The following is a 21167-nucleotide window of genomic DNA, read 5'->3' on the forward strand; positions in this document are numbered from 1 at the left end:
TTGAATTTTCAAACGTGTGTGTGTCTGAAATTTGTACCTGTGAATTTTTGGGAGGAGTCTACCAGAGAGCCAGACAGAACATGTATGTATGTGCTTTTTTAACTGTTTCTTCTTAATCTTTCGTGATGCTTTTAAATGTATTTTATATCTCGTGCAAGGATGCTCATGGGCGAGAGATTTTGCCATTTTTGGGTGGTTTTTGTGCTTCTATGCATGCACAGAAGCAAAGAATTCGCTGAAAATTGGCAAAATTTCTCTTGCACGAGCGTGTATAATTACCATTTGATAAAAAACAACTATTTGTATGAACACATTTTAACTTGCGTGAGAGTTCCCTTGCTGCCGGTAAGTGGACAGGGTGTGTCCTTATGAAACACTGAAAATTTGAGATCACTTTTGTAGGCCAAATGGTTCAGCTTCAAGAACTAATCTCCATATTTTTCCTCCTCCTCCTTATGTTTTGTCTATTAGAGCGGCAAGCTGCCTTGTTATCTTCCAAATATTTACCAAACTTTAAGCTCCTTAGCAAACAAGATATCGTTTCAAAACTACGTGTGTCTTTAAAATGGTGTCATTTAGCTTGTGGCTAAATACAAGGGTCTGATGACATAGCAGTTAAGTACATATCCTTTACTTATTTCTTTGCGCTTCTTCAAACTAATTTTTGGCTGCGCTATGCCCAAAATGAAATATTGCTGAAGATCACACATAGCCAGTAGGGTACAGAACGGCACTTACGCTTTGCTGACAATATGTATTCGTTCCCTGATAATCTTCGTAGTCCATCCTGTTGAATAAAGTTGCAAAGAATGGAGAATGAAATAAAAAACCTTTCTTAAATGTACCCTTTGATAGAGGCAATGGAATGAAGAGAATATAAATCAGAAAATGTTGTCTGAATCCTCTATGCCAGTGTTTCCCAACCTTGGCAACTTGAAGATATTTGGACTTCAACTCCCAGAATTCCCCAGCCAGCATTCGCTGGCTGGGGAATTCTGGGAGTTGAAGTCCTGATATCTTCAAGTTGCCAAGGTTGGGAAACACTGCTCTATGCAACTCTACTTAGCCTGGAAGCAGGAACCACATTCCCAACTGGTTGGAGCTAAGCAAATTCTACCGTGTTTCCCCAAAAATAAGCCGTCTTCCAGAAAAATACCATTTCCTCTGGTTCAGGTTAGGGGGACAGAGCTGGAAATCAGGTAAGGTAGCAAGGGGAGCCTTGTCTTATTTATTTATTATTTATTTATTCGATTTTTATGCCGCCCTCCTCCTTAGACTCAGGGCGGCTTACAACATGTTAGCAATAGCACTTTTTAACAGAGCCGGCCTATTGCCCCCACAACCTGGGTCCTCATTTTACCCACCTTGGAAGGATGGAAGGCTGAGTCAACCTTGAGAGTCTCGCTCCATGCACCACCAAAATAATAAGATATCCCAGAAAATAAGGCCAAACGCTGAAAAGCTATTAAAACCTGGCTTTGTCGAAAGGCCTGGGGGCCATGAACTTTAACACCAGACGTGCCCAAATCATGTTGGCTTGGTATGTATGTTTGTTAGATTGGTTTGTTAGGTTTGTTAGGGTCATGGGGGTTTATTTATTGTTATTGTTTGACTTTTTTTTCAAATTATTGTACCATTGTATTGTTTTTTTATTGTTGTAAGCCGCCCTGGGATTGGGCGGCATAGAAGTTGAATAAATTATATTTACATTAAATTTCGGGGTTCAAAAAAAATAAATAAGACAGGGTCTTATTTTGGGGGAAACACGGTATTATCCCTGATCCTAAAGGAAATATACTAATTATAACTTTTTTTCCTTTTAACAACTCCGGAATCCTTGCATCGGAGTGGAGAGAGAGAGAGAGACAGACAGACAAACAGAGAGAGAGAAAGAAAGAGAGAGAGACACACATAGAGAGAGACAGACAGACAGAGACAGAGAGAGAGACACACAGAGAGAGAGAGAGACAGACAGAGAGAGAGAAAGAGAGAGGCAGAGAGAGACAGACAGACAGACAGACAGACACAGAGAGAGAGAGAGAGACAGAGAGAGAAAGAGAGAGAGACAGACAGAGAGACACAGAGAGAGAGAAAGAGAGAGACAGAGAGAGACAGACAGAGAGACAGAGAGAGAGAGAGATAGAAAGAGACAGAGAGAGACAGACAGAGAGACAGACAGACAGAGAGAGAGAGAGAGAAAGAGACAGAGAGAAAAGGAGAGAGAGAGAAAGAGAGAGAGAGACAGAGACAGAGAAAGAGAGAGAGAGAAAGAGACACAGAGAAAAACTTTGTCGGCCTTCCTAATAAAGGAATCTTTGGGTTCACTTCAGGGGGTTTGTTGTGTTTGGGGAGCTGGGTCAGAACAGCAAGACGTTTTTAAACAGGGTTTACCATATCTAATTATCCATCTGAAGGCTGAGTTGATTTTTCATCTCAAACCAGTTGTGCCTAATCAATAGAAGCTGCAAGAAACTGATTGGCAGCTTGCACGGAAGCTAAGGCTCAGGATTTACTATCGTTGCAAGATGGCTCCGGTGAGCAGACTGGGATGCCATCATTCATCCCCCACGAACAAATTCAAATAAGTTTGAGGTCTTAATTACCGTCATCAAGCCACCGACAAGGTCATTTGTATGCGGATCTTCATCTTTGGTGCCAAGCTGTGGAGAGTACAACTCAGTAGTCCTCAAGATCTCCAGGACTCGATCCAACGCTTCAGCCACTGGCATGGGGCTGCTTTCTTGAGCAGCATTGATAATATTGATTACCTAAACGGGGAAAGCAAAAAGAAACAAACCTTTGTTTATCTAATAGGAATAAATTTCCCCTTTCCCTTAACTTGAAGAGTCAAGAAACAATGGAAAGTAATTGCAATAGCACATTGTTTGTTTGTTTGTTTGTTTGTTTGTTTGTTAGTTTACATCTATATGTCGCCCATCTTCTTGCGGACTCAGGGCAGCGAACAGCAATGAAAAATACAAAACAATACAATTAAAAAAAATACAAAAGTTAAAATCCCCGTGATAAAAAACATTCATTCACCAATCATTTAACAGGCTGGAGCAAGATGCTGGAGCTCAACGGCCCGAGTTTTTAGGGCCTTTCGGAAAGCCAGGAGAGCGAGGGCGGTGCAAATCTCCAGGGGAAGCTGGCTCTAGAGTGCCGGAGCCACCACAGGGAAGGCCTTCCCCTGTGGTCCCGCCAGCCGGTATTGTTTGGCTTACCTTGGTTATAGGTGCCTCAATCGTCATTGAATGAATGCGGGCCATCGATGAATGCCTCCTCTGAGAACTTCCTGGGCAAGGAAAATAAAATTGAAGAGGTGCATGAATTGATGATATTAGCTTTCCAAACTAATGCAGTGTTGGGTTGCTACTGGTTCGGCCCGGATTAGAAGTGCGCAGAAGTGCCGCACACAGGTGCATTCACAATCTACTACTGAATTAATGTTATTCTTACTGAAGAGCAGAGTTTTCTGTCCATTAAAATATTTGACATTGCAATCTCCAAGGCTTGTACTGGCTGCCAATCAGTTTCCGGTCACAATTCAAAGTTTTGGTTATGACCTATAAAGCCCTACATGGCATCGGACCAGAATATCTTCGGGACCCCCTTCTGCCCCATGAATCCCAGTGACCGATTAGGTCCCACGGAGTTGGCCTTCTCCGGGTCTCGTCGACTAAACAATGCTGTCTGGCGGGACCCAGGGGAAGAGCCTTCTCTGAGGCGGCCCCGGACCTCTGGAAACAACTCCTCCCAGAGATCAGGACTGCCCCCACCCTCCTTGCCTTTTGAAAGTTCCTGAAAACCCACCTATGTCGCCAGGCATGGGCAAACTGATATACCCCTTAGCTACTATGGTTTTTTACGTATGGTCTGTTAGGTTGTGTGTTTGTTTTTTATAATAGGGGTTTTAAATTGTTCTTTTAACATTAACATTTGTACATTGCATATTGTTGTTGACAGCCGCTCCGAGTCCTCGGAGAGGGGCGGCATACAACTCTAATAAATTATTATTGTTATTATTATTATAGACAGCAAACATCATTTGAGGTGCGCAGAATCAGGACATGATGGGTTCCAGTTAAGCTGATGTATTGTCCATGCCTGAATGCAAGAATTTAATCAACTAATGGTCAGCCCTAATCTGGCACTAGGTAAAGGCCAATGGAATTCAAGAGGGTTTGGATTTAGACTGCTTGTGGAAACTTAATGATGCCAGGCTAATCCCTCTTTTAACTCCACCCTCACCAGGCTCTGCCTGATGTTCTGCACATCCAAATTTCACCAGCCGAGTCTGACTGCATTATAAAAACAGCAGCTGGGGGAACATGCATTGGCCCAAAGTTTACAACTTTGTCATTGCAATTCCACCCCCCACACCCACACACACCCACACACACACAAGCGCATATCATGAATTTTGAAGGAAGGAGGCGACCCAAGGGTACTGATTCACTGGGGAACAATTTGTAACACAATTTCTGTTGAGTCTGATGTTTGAGCTTTTTTACAGTTAATTAGGCATGCTGGTTTCAAACCTGTAGTTTGTTTTCCTCTACCACGTCAAGTTTTTATTCTATACCTTATATATATATAATATAGTTAATTAGGCAACATCAGCATCCAATTGCATTTTTACATAGCCATCTTGCTAAATTCCTGGAAAATCTTGGTGCAGTCAGTTATGAGCAAAGTGAGAGATTCCACCAAGATTTGAAGGTCGTGGAGGCACGGTATACAGGTAGATGGGATGTACATAGGATGGCTGACTATTGTTAGAGCATCAAGCAAGAATGTCCACTGATTAAATAGTCCAGAAAAAGCTATGTGAAAAATTTTACCTTAATATGTATATACAGTGGTACCTCGTGATATGAACCCCTCGTCATACGAACTTTCCGAGATACGAACCCGGGGTTTGGAAATTTTTTGCCTCTTCTTCCGAACTTTTTCCATCTTATGAACCCACCGCCTGAACACCGAACCCGGAAGTTCAGCAAAAGTTCGGGTTCGGGTGGCCTCTGAGAAGCCCTGCCGCCCGGCTGTCACCTTTTGAAACAGCCGGGGGGCTTCCTGGAGTCCACATTTCGGCCGGCCAGGAAGGACGTCTTCGTGATGTCAAAGCTCCGCCCATGGAATTCCCTATTGGGATTCCCCACCTCCGTTTGAGCCTCCTGATCGGCCCGACAACTCCATGGCTCTTTTGCAAAGCTGACAGCCGGGCGGCAGGGCTTCTCAGCATCCTCCTGAACCCAAACACTGAACCCGAACTTTTGCCGAACTTCCGGGTTCGGGAGAACGCTGAGAAGCCCCCCGGCTATTTCAAAAGGCGACAGCCGGGTGGCGGCGCCCAGCGGAGCGCCATTTTTGCAGGGGGGGGGGGGTTCTTGCATGTATTAATTGACTTTACATTGTTTCCTATGGGAAACATTGTTTCATCTTACGAACCTTTCGCCTTATGAACCTCCTCCGGGAACCAATTAAGTTCGTAAGACGAGGTATTACTGTATATATATATTTTATGAACACAATTCAACTTGCAGTAGCTATTATAGCTTTTGTATGAATAAAATTACTCTTTGTAAACTGTATATCTGTTAAGTTTTTTTACTTTACTTGCCTTTATACGCACAATTTGTATGACTTTTGAGGGTATCCCGTAGCTTAAAAATTTGACGTGATAGACAAAAACTATGGTTATTTTTGGATCCAGAGGCCAAAAGTTAATTGAAAACAAATCACAGATTTAAGTCAATGAAATTGCTGTTCCCCAGTGAATTGGGAAAGTAATTTAAAAAGATAACTTTAAAAAAAAAAAAAAAGTTAATCCTATACCATCACTGCCTCGAGAGGTAGTGGATCGGACATCGAGGGAACCTTTTCTTTTGTCTTTGTGCCTGCAGGTCTGGATATCTGTAAAAATGAAGAGAATAGACCATGACTCCAGTGAGAAAGTACATCTCCATCCTGAAGAGGTAGGAAGAGCCTTCTCTGTGGTGGCCCCGACCCTCTGGAACCAGCTACCCCCGGAGATTAGAACCGCCCCCACCCTCCTTGCCTTTCGTAAACTCCTTAAAACCCACCTCTGCCATCAGGCATGTGGAAACTGAGATAACTTCCCCAGGCCTATATTGTTTATGTATGGTATGTTGTGTGCATGTTTTTTTAAATTATGGTTTTTTAGTTTTAATTATTAGATTTGTATTGTACATTGTTTTTCTATTACTGTTGTGAGCCGCCCCGAGTCTATGGAGAGGGGCGGCATACAAATTTAATGAATAAATAAATAAACTTGGTTTTGATCGCTCCTGAAATTATCTGTGGACCCCAAATTCTTAAACTTTTGTCTTTGGTGGATTGGAATCGGTTGCTTAGCCGAGACACTTGGTTCTATCTCAATGGTTAAGATCAATTCTGCCTTGAATTCAGAACGTGAAATAAGTCAGGGACCTAAGATTGCTGTGCAAATATTATTGCTTTTCTACAGCCGTATCACATCTGCTTCAGTCTCCTTGCTACAATTCCTAAAGTCCGTGCATTGAAACCTTCCCTTCTCAAACCATGGCTGTGTTTGCACAAATTGCAAGGCCCAAACGAAGACATTGTTTTACACATGAATCCAAAGGTGAGCTCAGTTCACCTTTAGTTCATCTGCCTGGATAGCTTCAAGGCAGGGTTAGACAGATTCATGGATGCCAAGTGTATCCATGGTGGTTATTGAAATGGATGTCCAAGTGCCGCCTCTATGTTGGTTGAGGCAGGCAGGATTCCCTTGGGTCCCATTTGTTGGGGGTCAAGGGAAAGGGAGGGTCTTGCCTTCTCTCTCTGCTCAAGATCCCCATGGACAATTGGTGGGCCACTGTGGGACACAGAATGCTGGACTTGGTGGGCTTTGGCCCGATTAAGCATGGCTCTTCTTAGGTTCTTATGTTCTTATCTTTCGGCTGTGGCGAGGGGGGCATTTGCCCAGGCATTTGCTGGACTCGATGGGGTTTGGCCCAACTCATCATGGCTCTTATGTTCTTACGTTCAAGAGCTAAAATTCCTACCACTGCAGAACCCTGCACAATTCGGTGTAATTTACTAAGCATTCCACTGTTAATACCCCTAATCAGGCTCTTCCAAAACACGCCTAGAAAACACCTTCTTTTTTTTAAGAGAGAGAGAGAGAGAAAAGCTACACTGACACATAATCAATTAGCAGAGAATAAGACAAGCAATTTTGTACAGTTGCAATGTTATACCTGTCTGGGACTCGGCTTGAACCCGTTCACAGATTCTTTCCACCTAGGTACGAATCAGAGGAAAAAGAACAATTAACATTTGTTTGTTTGTTTGTTTACTTATTTGATTGATTGATTGATTGATTTGTATGCCACCCCCCTCCGAAGACTTGGGACTCAGCATACAATATAAAACAGTGAATACAGAGACAAATCTAACTAATTAAAAATTACATAAGCTAAAAAAAAACCCAATATATTAAAAATCAATCAAACAAATTCAAATTGCAGCCATGCATCACAAATATTGGCCAGGGGGTCTAGATCAAATTTTATTTTTATTTATTCATTTGTCCAATACACAAATACATAGGAAGAAAAATAGACATGTAGTAATATATATAAGGGTAAAGTGAACTTAGAGGAGAGGATATATGAAAGAAAGAAAATATATATGATAAGTGAGAGAAAGAAAAGACAATTGAACAGGGGACGAAAGGCACACCAGTGCACTTATGTACGCCTCAAGCTTGGCAGCATAGAGGCGAGGAGGGTGGGGGCAGTGTGAATCTCTGGGGGGAGCTGATTCTAGAGGGTCGGGGCCCCCACAGAGAAGGCTCTTCCCCTATGTCCCGCCAAGCGACATTGTCAGATTGATGGGACTTGGAGAAGGCCAACTCTGTGGGACCTAACCGGTCGCTGAGATTCATACGGCAGAAGGCAGTTGTAAGAATCAACCTGGAATTGCATTTTTTAAAATTAACATTGAGGAGTTGAATGGCTTGAAACTGAGTTAATTAAATACATAAATTCGTTATGCTTTTTATTATTATTGACCATCACACAGTCAGCCAGATGTTCAGACTGGGTGTGACATTTTTGTCTATCTATCAAGTCCTTACCAAGGACCTGGAAGAGACATGTTGAATATTATTGTCATTCTAAACTTTTATTCATTAAGCATGAAACTCAGTCAACTGAACATTTAAAAATATTTTTGTGATTATTATTATTATTATTATTATTGTTGTTGTTGCTTACCTTATTGTTGTCATTGCATGGTCGACTAAGTGACACATAGTGTCTAATTTTTCTGCAGGAATGAAAACAAAAGAATGGAATGAGAACAATTTTGGCCTCCAACCTTTTAACTGGCTCCAGTTATCATTTGCTGACCGCTAAATCTTTTTTTTATAAAATAAAATGCAGTCTAGACAAGGAAGAGGGGCAGGATTCTGCCTTTTTGTGATCATTTGGGATTTCTGGGTTCCTTGTAAATCCCATTGTGTCCAGTTTTATGATGATAGGTGGTAGGTAGAAAAAGAGAGAGAGAGAAAGAGAGAGAGAGAGATATGATAAATGATAGATAGATAGACAGACAGACAGACAGACAGACAGACAGATGATAAATGATTGATTGATTGAGAGAGAGAAAAAGACAGACAGATAGACAGATAATGATAAATGATAGATAGATATATGATAGATAGATAGATAGATAGATAGATAGATAGATAGATAGACAGACAGATGATAAATGATTGATTGATTGATAGAGAGACAGACAGACAAAAAGACAGATAGATAGATAATGATAAATGATAGATAGATATATGATAGATGGATAGATAGATAGATAGATAGATAGATAGATAGATAGAGACTGAGAGAGAGAGAGACAGACAGACAGACAGATAATGATAAATGACAGATAGATATATGATAGATATGTGATAGATAGATAGATAGATTGATTGATTGACAGACAGACAGACAGATGACAGATAGATGGTAGTTGATATGAATGACTGATTGATTGATTGATTGATTGATTGATAGATGGTAGATAGATGATAGATATATAAATGATAGATGGAAGGTAGGTAGGTAGGTAGATAGATAGATAGATAGATAGATAGATAGATAGATAGATAGATAGATACATTGCTCCCTGAAAATAAAGGAATCAAGAGCAAACCCTGTCTGAAAACCTTGCCCTGAAAACTGCTGGGATCAATCCAGGCACCCTACCAGCAGTCCAAAAATTCAACTTGAAACTTAACGCAACAAGACTTACCCTCCCTGTCCAATGACAGGTATGATCTTCACATTTTGTTGTATGCTCTCGCCGTTTTTCTTTTTGGTATAGTACGTTCCTTGCCATTCCTGTTAGATCAAGAAAGAGGAATGTTCTACTCAGTGGTGAAATCCATGTTTTAAAACTACCGGTTTGGTGGACGTGGCAGGGGAAGGATACTGCAAAATCTCCATTCCCTCCCCACTACAGAGGAAGGATATTGCAAAATGTCCATTCCCTCCCCACTACAGAGGAAGGATACTTCAAAATATCCATTCCCTCCCCACTCCAGGGGAAGGATACTGCAAAATCTCCATTCCCTCCCCACTGCAGAGGAAGGATACTTCAAAATGTCCATTCCCTCCCCACTCCAGGGGAAGGATATTGCAAAATCTCCATTCCCTCCCCACTGCAGAGGAAGGATACTTCAAAATCTCCATTCCCTCCCCACTCCAGGGGAAGGATACTGCAAAATCTCCATTCCCTCCCCACTCCAGGGGAAGGATACTGCAAAATCTCCATTCCCTCCCCACTCCAGGGGAAGGATACTGCAAAATCCCCATTCCCTCCCCACTCCAGGGGAAGGATACTGCAAAATCTCCATTCCCTCCCCACTCCAGGGGAAGGATACTGCAAAATCTCCATTCCCTCCCCACTCCAGGGGAAGGATACTGCAAAATCTCCATTCCCTCCCCACTGCAGAGGAAGGATACTTCAAAATGTCCATTCCCTCCCCACTACAGAGGAAGGATATTGCAAAATCTCCATTCCCTCCCCACTGCAGAGGAAGGATACTTCAAAATCTCCATTCCCTCCCCACTCCAGGGGAAGGATACTGCAAAATCTCCATTCCCTCCCCACTCCAGGGGAAGGATACTTCAAAATCTCCATTCCCTCCCCACTCCAGGGGAAGGATACTGCAAAATCCCCATTCCCTCCCCACTCCAGGGGAAGGATACTGCAAAATCTCCATTCCCTCCCCACTCCAGGGGAAGGATACTTCAAAATCTCCATTCCCACCCCACTCCAGGGGAAGGATACTTCAAAATCTCCATCCCCTCATCACTCCAGGGGAAGGATACTGCAAAATCTCCATTCCCTACCCACTCCAGGGGAAGGATACTGCAAAATGTTCATTCCCACCCCACTCTCTGAACTACTCAAATTTTTCGCTACCAGTTCTCCAAAACCTGCTGGATTTTCACCCCTGGTTCTACTGCCCATTCTCAAAGCACATCTTTTGACTGTTTTTTGTACTGACTTTGGATGGTTTGCCTAGTGAGAAAAGCCTGCTTTGGGAGGGTTAGCGAACTCATTCTTTCCTAGGCTTGGCACAATGTTGTACTGTTTGCTGTAACCTCTCCCTGAGCTTCTGTTTGACTTTGTTGCTTCACTGAAATCTTTCCCCCTCGGTCTTATCCCACTTGACTTCTAGCTGGAACTTTCTGTTGTATACATTACAGCTAATTACCCCCGAATGCCACCAACATTGAATTAAAATTGTGATGACATTTTGAACAAAGCGGTGGAAAATTTGGAGAGCTTTTAGCACATACATGCTGGATGCTTTTCAATGCTTCTTTAGTTCTTTGGGGGGGGAAATACAACATATTTGCTTGATGCAACTAATATTTGTAGCTCAGGGTTGAAATTAGGGGTTCTTGGGTTCTCTGAGATTGGTTGTTTTCTTGTAGATGTTTCATTACCCAAACTAGGTTGTTGTTGTTGTTGTTGTTGTTGTTGTTGCTGTTGCTGTTGCTGTTATTATTATTATTATTATTATTATTATTATTGTAAAAATATGTTTATTGGTTATTGTTATTGTTATTGTTATTGTTATTGTTATTGTTATTGTTATTGTTATTGTTATTGTTATTGTTTGTTATTGTTATTGTTTGTTATTGTTATTGTTATTGTTATTGTTATTGTTATTGTTATTGTTATTGTTATTGTTATTGTTATTGTTATTGTTATTGTTATTGTTATTGTTATTGTTATTGTTTGTTATTGTTATTGTTTGTTATTGTTATTGTTATTGTTATTGTTATTGTTATTGTTATTGTTATTGTTATTGTTATTGTTATTGTTATTGTTATTGTTATTGTTATTGTTATTGTTATTGTTCTTGTTCTTGTTCTTGTTATTGTTATTGTTATTGTTATTGTTATTGTTATTTACTGGATTTGTATGCCGCCCCTCTCCGCAGACTCGGGGCGGCTAACAACAATGCTAAAAAACAACAACATGTAACAATCCAATTTAATAAAACAACTAAAAACCCTTATTATAAAAACCAAACATACACACAAACATACCATGCATAACTTGTAATGGCCTACATTAAAAACAGGGTACAGAAAAGTAAAGGGAATATGTATAATGTACATTCTAGCAATTATAGTTTACTTATATAGCATGCGTGATTGGGGAAGGAGAGGGAAAGAAAGGGAAAGGGATTTAGAAAGAAGGGAAAGAAATACAAGAGTAGGATGAATAGAAAAATAGAGCAAGAGAAGAGTAGTAAAAAGAGTGTGGGGAGCCAGCGTTAGAGTTCTATGTTTTGCGGCCTGTGGTTTAAGCATATAGGTGGTATAGATTTTCCTGAAGTTATTATTATTATTAATTTATTAGATTTGTATGCCGCCTCTCTCCAGAGACTCGGGGCGGCTCACAGCAACAATAAAACAATGTCCAACAAATCTAATAATTTAAAAACACTAAAAATCCCTTATTAAAAGCAAACATACAAACATACCATGAATAAACTGCATAGGCCCGGGGGGAGATGTCTCAATTCCCCCATGCCTGATGGCAGAGGTGGGTTTTAAAGAGTTTACGAAAGGCAAGGAGGGTGGGGGCAGTTCTAATCTCCGGGGGGAGCTAGTTCCAGACATTCGGGGCCGCCACAGAGAAGGCTCTTCCCCTGGGTCCCACCAAACGACATTGTTTAGTTGACGGGACCCGGAGAAGGCCAACTCTGTGGGACCTAACCAGTCGCTGGGATACTTGTGGCAGAAGGCGGTCCTGGAGATATTCTGGTCCAATGCCATGAAGGGTTTTATAGGTCATAACCAACACTTTGAATATCATCAGTGCTAGTCTGACTATCTATAGACTACCACTGATGATGTTATCTACTTGGGTAATGAAACGTCTCTTCGAAAACAACCAAGCTTAGAGAGCGTCAAAGAACCCTCTAAGATCTTTCCATTCCTGCTCACTTCCATAACCTCATTTGCAATGATGAACTGCAACCTTCAAGTAGGGGATGGCCCCCAAATTCACAGCTATATTTCCCAATAGAGTCCCAAACTATAGCAGTAACATTTATCATACCCCAAGTAACTAAGTTAAAAACAAAGAGGAAACTTTTCAAGTGAAAAGCTTCTGTTTTATTTATACTGCTCAAAAAAATAAAGGGACACTTAAACAACACAATATAACTCCAAGTAAATCAAACTTCTGTGAAATCAAACTATCCCCTTAGGAAGCAACACTGATTGACCATCAATTCCACATGCTGTTGTGCACATTCAACTTTGTACATAACAAAGTATTCAATGAGAATATTTCATTCATTCAGATCTAGGATGTGTTATTTGAGTGTTCCCTTTAGTTTTTTTGAGCAGTGTGTGTATTTATATTCTCATATATTATAATATTCAGTTCCTTCTCTTTAATTGCAAGTGTTAACCTATTCATTTCTGTACATTGCAATATTTTCCTAATCACGTTCTCATCCATAGGAATCTCTTCACTTTTCCAGTTTTGTGCAAATACAATTCTAGCTGCAATTAATACATGAATAATCAGATATACCTCTTCTTTACTATAAGTTTCTGGTAAAATCCCCAGCAAGAATAGTTCAGGTTTCAAACAATAAACTGTTGTATCATCTTCTCCAACCACCTATGTATTTTCGTCCACCAGATACCTAGGTCGTATTATCATATGTGATGGACATGTGTAGAAGGAGATATACCTTTAGTCCAGTGTTGGTTTTCACTAATCTTTCCTACTGATTCAGGTATGGGAGTTATAAGGATATACAGTGGTACCTCTACCTAAGAAAGCCTCTACTAACAAACCTTTCTAGATAAGAACCTGGTGTTCAATATTTTTTTGCCTCTTCTCAAGAACCATTTTCCACTTACAAATCCAAGCCTCCAAAACTGTAACCAGAAAAGGCAGGGAGAACCCTCCATGGGGCCCCTCTAGGAATCTCCTGGGAGGAAACAGGGCCGGAAAATGCGGGGAGAAGCCTCTGTGGGGCCTCTCTAGGAATCTCCTGGGAGGAAACGGGGCCTCCACCCTCCCTGTGGTTTCCCCAATCACACACATTATTTGCTTTCACATTGATTCCTATCGGGGAAATGGCTTCTTCTTACCAACTTTTCTACTTAAGAACCTGGTCACGGAACAAATTAAGTTCGTAAGTAGAGGTACCACTGTATTTTATCACCTTTAGTCTTTCCCCTTCCAAATTAGAAGAGGCTAGAATTGGAATCCTAGGAGTTCTAGTATCACCTTTCATAGGGTGACCAGGCACATTCTCTCAGCCCTAGAAAGGGGACAATGGCACACCCATGATGAATGACCTTGCCACACAAAACCAGGTCCATGCCTACCTTTTCAAACTTGATGCAAGAATTAATAGTGTCAAGGAAATCAGCTTTTTTTTCATTTGTAGGCACTTCTGTTAGTTCCTTCCCTATCAATTCGCCTTTCTGGTAGCCCATCACCGCTTCAAACGCAGGATTGACGTACTACGGAAACAGCAAGAAAAGAAGAAGAAACAAGTGAGAATTTAACATCAACCCGAGCAACAATCTAATATTTAGGCTTTGACGCACATTTTCTAAAACTGTTTAGAGCTCTTTTCATGAAGGCAGATCCTGAAATGGAGTCAAGGGCAGAGGCTGTTCTATTAGGGGGAACCCAGGAGTAAAACTTAGCCTGCCTTCTCTCTCTATTAATCTTAAAATCAAGCTTTTCTCTTTTAAAAACTGTGCTATGTGACTTTAGGTCATTCAAACCAAATCTAACCCTCAGTGGCCAAAACTGGTTTCGATTGTAAACCAACTGGTTCTGCTAACTTTAACTTGGATGTGGCAGAATTATAACCACCAGCTAACTCAGACATCATAGCCGGGAATGAGGTGTGCTAGGAGATACAGATAAGTCCCATCAGGAAAAAATAAAACGGAAGCATTTTGCAACTGTGTCCATTAACCAGCATTTGTCTACAAAAAGATATTGACAAAATTGAACAGGTCCAAAGACGGGCTACAAGAACGGTGGAAGGTCTTAAGCATAAAATGTATCAGGAAAGACTTCATGAACTCCATCTGTATAGTCTGGAGGACAGAAGGAAAAGGGGGGACATGATTGAAACATTTAAATATGTTAAAGGGTTAAATAAGGTCCAGGAGGGAAGTGTTTTTAATAGGAAATTGAACACAAGAACAAGGGGACACAATCTGAAGTTAGTTGGGGGAAAGATCAAAAGCAACAGGAGAAAATATTATTTTACTGAAAGAGTAGTAGATCCTTGGAACAAACTTCCAGCAGACGTGGTAGATAAATCCACAATAACTGAATTTAAACATGCCTGGGATAAACATATATCCATCCTAAGATAAAATACAGAAAATAGTATAAGGGCAGACTAGATGGACCATGAGGTCTTTGTCTGCCGTCAGACTTCTATGTTTCTATGTTTCCATGTCTGGGCGGTGCCTCGAACCGAATCACATTTTGATTCTGCTAAATATGATACTGCTATTTGCACTCTAGAAGAGATGCATAAAGGACTCAAAGGATCTCATTTGTCTCTACTCACAGTCACTCATGCCCTTATCACCTCGAGGTTCAACTACTGCAATGCTCTATACATGGGGCTACCTTTGAAGAGTGTTCAGAAACTACAAATTGTGCAGAATGCCGCTGCATGAGCAGTCATGGGCCGACCCAAAAATGCCCATGTTTCCCCAGCACTCCACGGACTGCATTGGCTACCGATTGGCTTCCGGACTCAATTCAAAGTGTTGGTTACGAGCTATAAAGCCCAACATGCCAGATTAATTACAGGACCACCTCCTGCCGCATGAATCCTAGTGACCGGTTATGTCCCACAAAGTTGAACTTCTCCAGGTCCCATCAACTAAACAATGTTGCTTGGTGGGACCTAGGAGAAGAGCCTTCTCCGTGGGGGCCCCGGCCCTGTAGAATCAGCTCCCCCCAGAGATTCATACTGCCCCCACCCTCCTCGCTTTCGGTAAGAGTCTAAAGACTAATCTATGCCGCCAGGCTTGGGGTCATTGATTGTGTGCATTTTAATTGGTTTTCTGGTTTTTAGATTTAATTCTTAACTTTAATTAATTGTATTTTGATGTACATTGTCTTTTTTATATGTTGTAAGCCTCCCCGAGTCCTCAGAGAGGGGTGGAATATAAATCCGATTAATAAAAGCAAACAAATAAATAAATTTTTAAATGTGTATACCTGAACTTTTGAGATGAGCAAGATAAGCATCATTGAAGTTTTTAATGACCTTGGGCTAAATGGAAAGGCATCCTGCAAAAATAAGCCCTTGTTTAAAACAAAAGGTTCTTAAAATGGATTTTTCCCTCTTCATGGAAAAGTCAGAAAAACATGCAGTGCGTTAAGAACCATTTCTAAGGCAATTCAGCGCGCTCAGATGTATATATTTTATGTCCGTACATGCCTATCTGTGTGCAGGAGTTTACAGAGTGTCCAGGGGGCAAGCATTTTGAAATTCCCTGATATTTCCCTGACATTTCCCTCTAACTTGCGATCTAGTTAAGGCGCGATCGTAGATGACGTCATACCAAAGGGCCAAGCCATGGAGAAATATCGGTAGCTGAGGAAGCAACTTACACAGTTATGCTCATTTTTGCTTGACTCTGCCAGGCAGTGGGATCCGTCATTTTTTCACGTGATTTTTCCCTGACTTTTAAACATTTTAATACAGTGATTTTTCCCCCCTGATTTTTTCTCTTTTTTTCACGAATTCCCTGATAATTCCTTGATATTTCCCGAACCGCCGATTTCCCTGATAATTCCCTGATTTCCCTGTTTTCCAGGTTTCTTGGACATCCTGAGTTAAGCAGAAGAATAAAACCGTACAAAACCACAAGACAAATATCTGAGACTAGGAAAAAAAAACAAGAACCCGAGCAAACCTGTATTACATGGTCTTCACTTGTAATCTCTGTAGCTTCTTGGCTTTTCTCTAACGCTGTAAATATTGAATTACAAGCCCTGAAATGCAAAAGAATGAAGAAGAAAAAAAGGAGCAGACACGTTAGATCTAAATCACACAGACTTTTCAACATCTAGATATGAAAGAATGCCCTGGAACGGAACCTATTCATAAACGAAATGAGAACAAAACGATCGGAAGGTGCCATGAAATCTTTCAGGCTTTAAGAAGACTGGACGGTTGCCCAAGGCAGACGTTTTAGTTCAGTTTCCTGAGTTCAGCAGGAGATTCAATTTGAAAGCTAAACAGCTGTTTTCAGTTCTAGGTATTTTCAGTCTTTCCAAGTGGAACCTTCCAGTCATTCCGTTACATGCAAACCAGGGGTGGGCTGCTGGGGTTTTGCAGGGCATCGGGGAGGACCTCTAGCTGAGATTCGGAACCCCCAAATCCCACCCCTGGGTTTCCCCGCCCATCCAGGAGTCACCACGTGACCTGTTTTGGATGCAGGTAAGTTCAAGGTGTGCATGGAGGCTTGGGAAAGTGGAAAAAAGGGGAGGCCATTCCAGAAAGATACTGCAAAATCTCCATTCTCTCCCGATTCCAGGGGGAAGGATATTGCCGTCCCGATTCCCTGCCCACTCCTGGGGGAAGGATACCGCAAAATCCCCACTCCTGCTGGAAGGATACTGCAAAATCTACATTTCCTACCCCTCCTGGGGGAAGGATACTGCAAAATCTGCATTCCCTCTCGACTCCAGGGGGAAGGATATTGCCGTCCCGATTCCCTGCCCACTCCTGGGGGAAGGATACTGCAAAATCTCCATTCCCTCCCGACTCCAGGGGGAAGGATATTGCCGTCCCGTTTCCCTGCCCACTCCTGGGGGAAGGATACCGCAAAATCTCCATTCCCTCCCGACTCCAGGGGGAAGGATATTGCCGTCCCGATTCCCTGCCCACTCCTGGGAGAAGGATACTGCAAAATCTGCATTCCCTCCCGACTCCAGGGGGAAGGATATTGCCATTCCGATTTGCTGCCCACTCCTGGGGGAAGGATACCGCAAAATCTCCATTCCCTCCCGACTCCAGGGGGAAGGATATTGCCGTCCCGATTCCCTGCCCACCCCTGGGGGAAGGATACCGCAAAATCTCCATTCCCTCCCGACTCCAGGGGGAAGGATATTGCCGTCCCGATTCCCTGCCCACTCCTGGGGGAAGGATACTGCAAAATCTGCATTCCCTCCCGACTCCAGGGGGAAGGATATTGCCGTCCGTATTCCCTGCCCACTTCTGGGGGAAGGATACTGCAAAATCTCCATTCCCTCCCAACTCCAGGGGGAAGGATATTGCCATCCCGATTCCCTGCCCACTTCTGGGGGAAGGATACCACAAAATCTCCATTCCCTCCTGACTCCAGGGATATTGCTGTCCCGATTCCCTGCCCACTCCTGGGGGAAGTATACCACAAAATCCCCACTCCTGGGGAAGGATACTGCAAAATCTCCATTCCCTCCCCCTCCCGGGGGAAGAATACTGCAAAATCCCCACTCCTGGGGGAAGGATATTACAAAATTTCCATTCCCTCCCCCTTCTGGGGGAAGAATACTGCAAAATCCCCATTCCTGGGGGAAGGATACTGCAAAATCCCCACTCCCATCCCATTCTGGGGCTAGTCAGAGGTGGTATTTGCTGGTTCCCTGAACTACTCAAAATTTCCGCTACCAGTTCGCCAGAGCCTGTCAGAACCTGCTGGATTTCACCCCTGGCTCAAATCCCAACCAATTCCTGTGTTGGTGAAGACAGATTTTTTTCCCTGTGCGAAGAATATTAAAATGAGATAGGCAGGATTACCTTAGTTTAAATTGTGCCTGTACTTCTCCAAATTCCAACTGTATGAGTTCATTGTAACAAGCCATGATGTTCGAGTTTTCAACATATCTCTGGTTGTGGGAGAGGAAAAAAGGACGTCAACATCAAAAGACCCTCTCTATTCCATTCATGCAGCTAGTTTCACTTTCAGTTTAGCACGTGGCCAGCCTGTGCTGAGTTGCTTGGCTTAACGGGTTCTGTTCTGTTTAATGTAAGGAGGTAAATTGCTGGAAGGCAGAGGCCAAAGGGGGGGGGGGGCGCGGTGGCAACATTCAGTGTATAAGACGCACCCAAGTTTTCACCTGCTTTTTTGGGGGTGGTGGTAAAAAGGTGCATCTTATACTCCAAAAAATATGATACACATATATATCGATATACAAACACATATACAGGGTGTGTTCCAAAAGTAATGCATTTTTTTTTAAAGAAAGTAATTTATTGAACAGATTTGCACCAACACTTAAAATTCTTCGAAGTACTGTCCTTGGGTCTCTACACATTTTTTCCAGTGACTCTGCCATGACCGGTACGCGCCCTGGAAGGCATCTTTTTAATACATTTTAAATATTCTGCAGATCGCAATGGCTGTTGTCTCTTCATTTATATATACAGTGGTACCTCTACTTAAGAACTTAATTCGTTCTGTGACCAGGTTCTTAAGTAGAAACGCTCTTAAGTAGAAGCAATTTTCCCCAAAGGAATCAATGTAAAAGCAAATAATGCGTGCAAACCCATTAGGAAAGAAATAAAAGGCAAGATTTTGGGTGGGAGGAGAAGGAAGAAGAAGAGGAGGAGGAGGACAGTCGCTGCCGAAGGAAGAAGGTGAGGTGAGGGGAATTTAAAAAAATCCAAAACTTTAAGGCTTAAAAAAAAAAAAGAGGGACTCTGAGGCCGCGAGGAGGAGCATGCGCCTCCCATACACTCGGCGCGAGGCTGCCTCCCATACACTGCACCAGAGAGAGAAACCTACAGGGAATGGCAGGAAACTGACCGGGCCTTCGTGCCGCTCTCAAATTTCCTGGGGAATTTTTTTGGGCTCGGGTTCTTAAGTAGAAAATGGTTCTTAAGAAGAGGCAAAAATATCTTGAACACCTCGTTTTTATCTAGAAAAGTTCTTAAGTAGAGCCGTTCTTAAGTAGAGGTACCACTATATATCACATACATACACATATACATATATACACACACATACACAATCTATATAGAACAGTTGATTATACGGTAAATAAGTAGACCTACTCTTGTGAAGCCTGCAGAAAGAAAGGGCAATAATGATGACTCCTCGCGATCTGCATGTCTGGTGGGGGGAAACAGAAAAGGAAGAACAGAAAAGATGTTAAGGGGATTTTATTTTCCTGGTTCATCCTTGAAATATTGATCTCTGCAGGTGAGAGGTTGTATATCTCAGAGCAGTAATAAAGAAGCGGAAGGCCTTCAAACTTTAAAATTCGGTGGCTTTTGAAAGGACCATAGAATTCTTTTCTTTTCTCTTTAATGTGGGATAATGGAAGGTCTTTTTCTTCTCTGTTGATTCCCTTCCTCTGCTTTGCTTTCCCTTTGCAGGCTGCTGCTATGCTTAGCACTGGTTTGCAAAACCAAATACTTACTTACTTACTTACTTACTTACTTACTTACTTACTTACTTACTTACTTACTTACTTACTTTCTTACTTACTTACTTACTTACTTACTTACTTACTTACTTACTTATTTAGTCCAATACACAATGAGGGTTTTAGTGGGTATATATCTATATATACATAGTAAAATACATGATGAAGGTTATAGAGGAGATACTCATAGTAAAATATATCTAAGGAAGAATAGAAAAGAAGATATAGTAATAGAACATATCAATGAAAGAATAGAAGAAGAGATATAGGAATAGAAGAAAGATATAGGAGATATAGGAGAGCAATAGGACAGGGGACGGAAGGCATTCTAGTGCACTTGTACTCGCCCCTTACTGACCTCTTAGGAATCTGGATAGGTCAACCGTAGATAATCTAAGGGTAAAGTGTTGGGGGCTTGGGGATGACACTATGGAGTCCGGTAATGAGTTCCACGCTTCGACAACTCGGTACTAAAGTCATATTTTTTACAGTCAAGTTTGGAGCAGTTAATATTAAGTTTAAATCTGTTGTGTGCTCTTGTGTTGTTGTGGTTGAATCTGAAGTAGTCACCGACAGGCAGGACGTTGCAGCATATGATCTTGTGGGCAATACTTAGATCTTGTTTAAGGCGTCTTAGTTCTAAGCTTTCTAGGCCCAGGATTGAAAGTCTAGTCTCGTAGGGTATTCTGTTTCGAGTGGAAGAGTGAAGGGCTCTTCTGGTGAAGTATCTTTGGACATTTTCAAGGGTGTTAATGTCTGAGATGCGATATGGGTTCCAAACAGATGAGCTGTATTCGAGGATGGGTCTGGCAAACGTTTTGTAAGCTCTGGTAAGTAGTGTGAGATTGCCAGAGCAGAAGCTACGTAGGATTAGGTTTACAACTCTTGAAGCCTTCTTGGCTACTCCAATGCAATTATTCTAAACGGTCTCTCCCACTGCACCAGCCTTTCAAATTCATAACTTTTCTAGCCTCTACGCTTAAATCACAGCTGCGAGATAGCAACAGTTCCATTCTTTAAAGAAAGAAAAGAAAAGATCAGATCCAAACAGTATTAAAGCAAAAGGTCAGGAGCGCTAACCGAAAAGGCAGGAGAAAATGTTAAACACTTTCCCAGCCAATACTTTTTAACTCCCGAAAATCAGATATACATATATTTTT

General features: G+C 41.9%; 1 protein-coding gene across 1 annotated transcript in view; it reads right to left on the minus strand.

Moving 5' to 3' along the window:
- LOC139156015 (high affinity cAMP-specific and IBMX-insensitive 3',5'-cyclic phosphodiesterase 8A-like) overlaps positions 1-19687 on the minus strand; it is a 37976-nt gene extending 18289 nt beyond the window's left edge. Inside the window, exons 1-11 of the mRNA XM_070731379.1 lie at positions 19634-19687; positions 18377-18465; positions 16509-16587; positions 13932-14069; positions 9304-9392; positions 8268-8319; positions 7248-7290; positions 5839-5916; positions 3225-3295; positions 2604-2768; positions 739-787 (exon numbers count right to left, since the gene is read on the minus strand). Coding sequence (XP_070587480.1) covers positions 739-787; positions 2604-2768; positions 3225-3295; positions 5839-5916; positions 7248-7290; positions 8268-8319; positions 9304-9392; positions 13932-14069; positions 16509-16587; positions 18377-18441 — 829 coding nt within the window. The 5' untranslated portion in view covers positions 18442-18465; positions 19634-19687. The remainder of the gene's footprint in view (positions 1-738; positions 788-2603; positions 2769-3224; positions 3296-5838; positions 5917-7247; positions 7291-8267; positions 8320-9303; positions 9393-13931; positions 14070-16508; positions 16588-18376; positions 18466-19633) is intronic.
- Positions 19688-21167: the final 1480 nt, after the last annotated feature.

This window comes from Erythrolamprus reginae, unplaced genomic scaffold, assembly GCF_031021105.1.
Source record: "Erythrolamprus reginae isolate rEryReg1 unplaced genomic scaffold, rEryReg1.hap1 scaffold_217, whole genome shotgun sequence".
NCBI classification, from domain to species: Eukaryota; Metazoa; Chordata; class Lepidosauria; order Squamata; family Dipsadidae; genus Erythrolamprus; species Erythrolamprus reginae.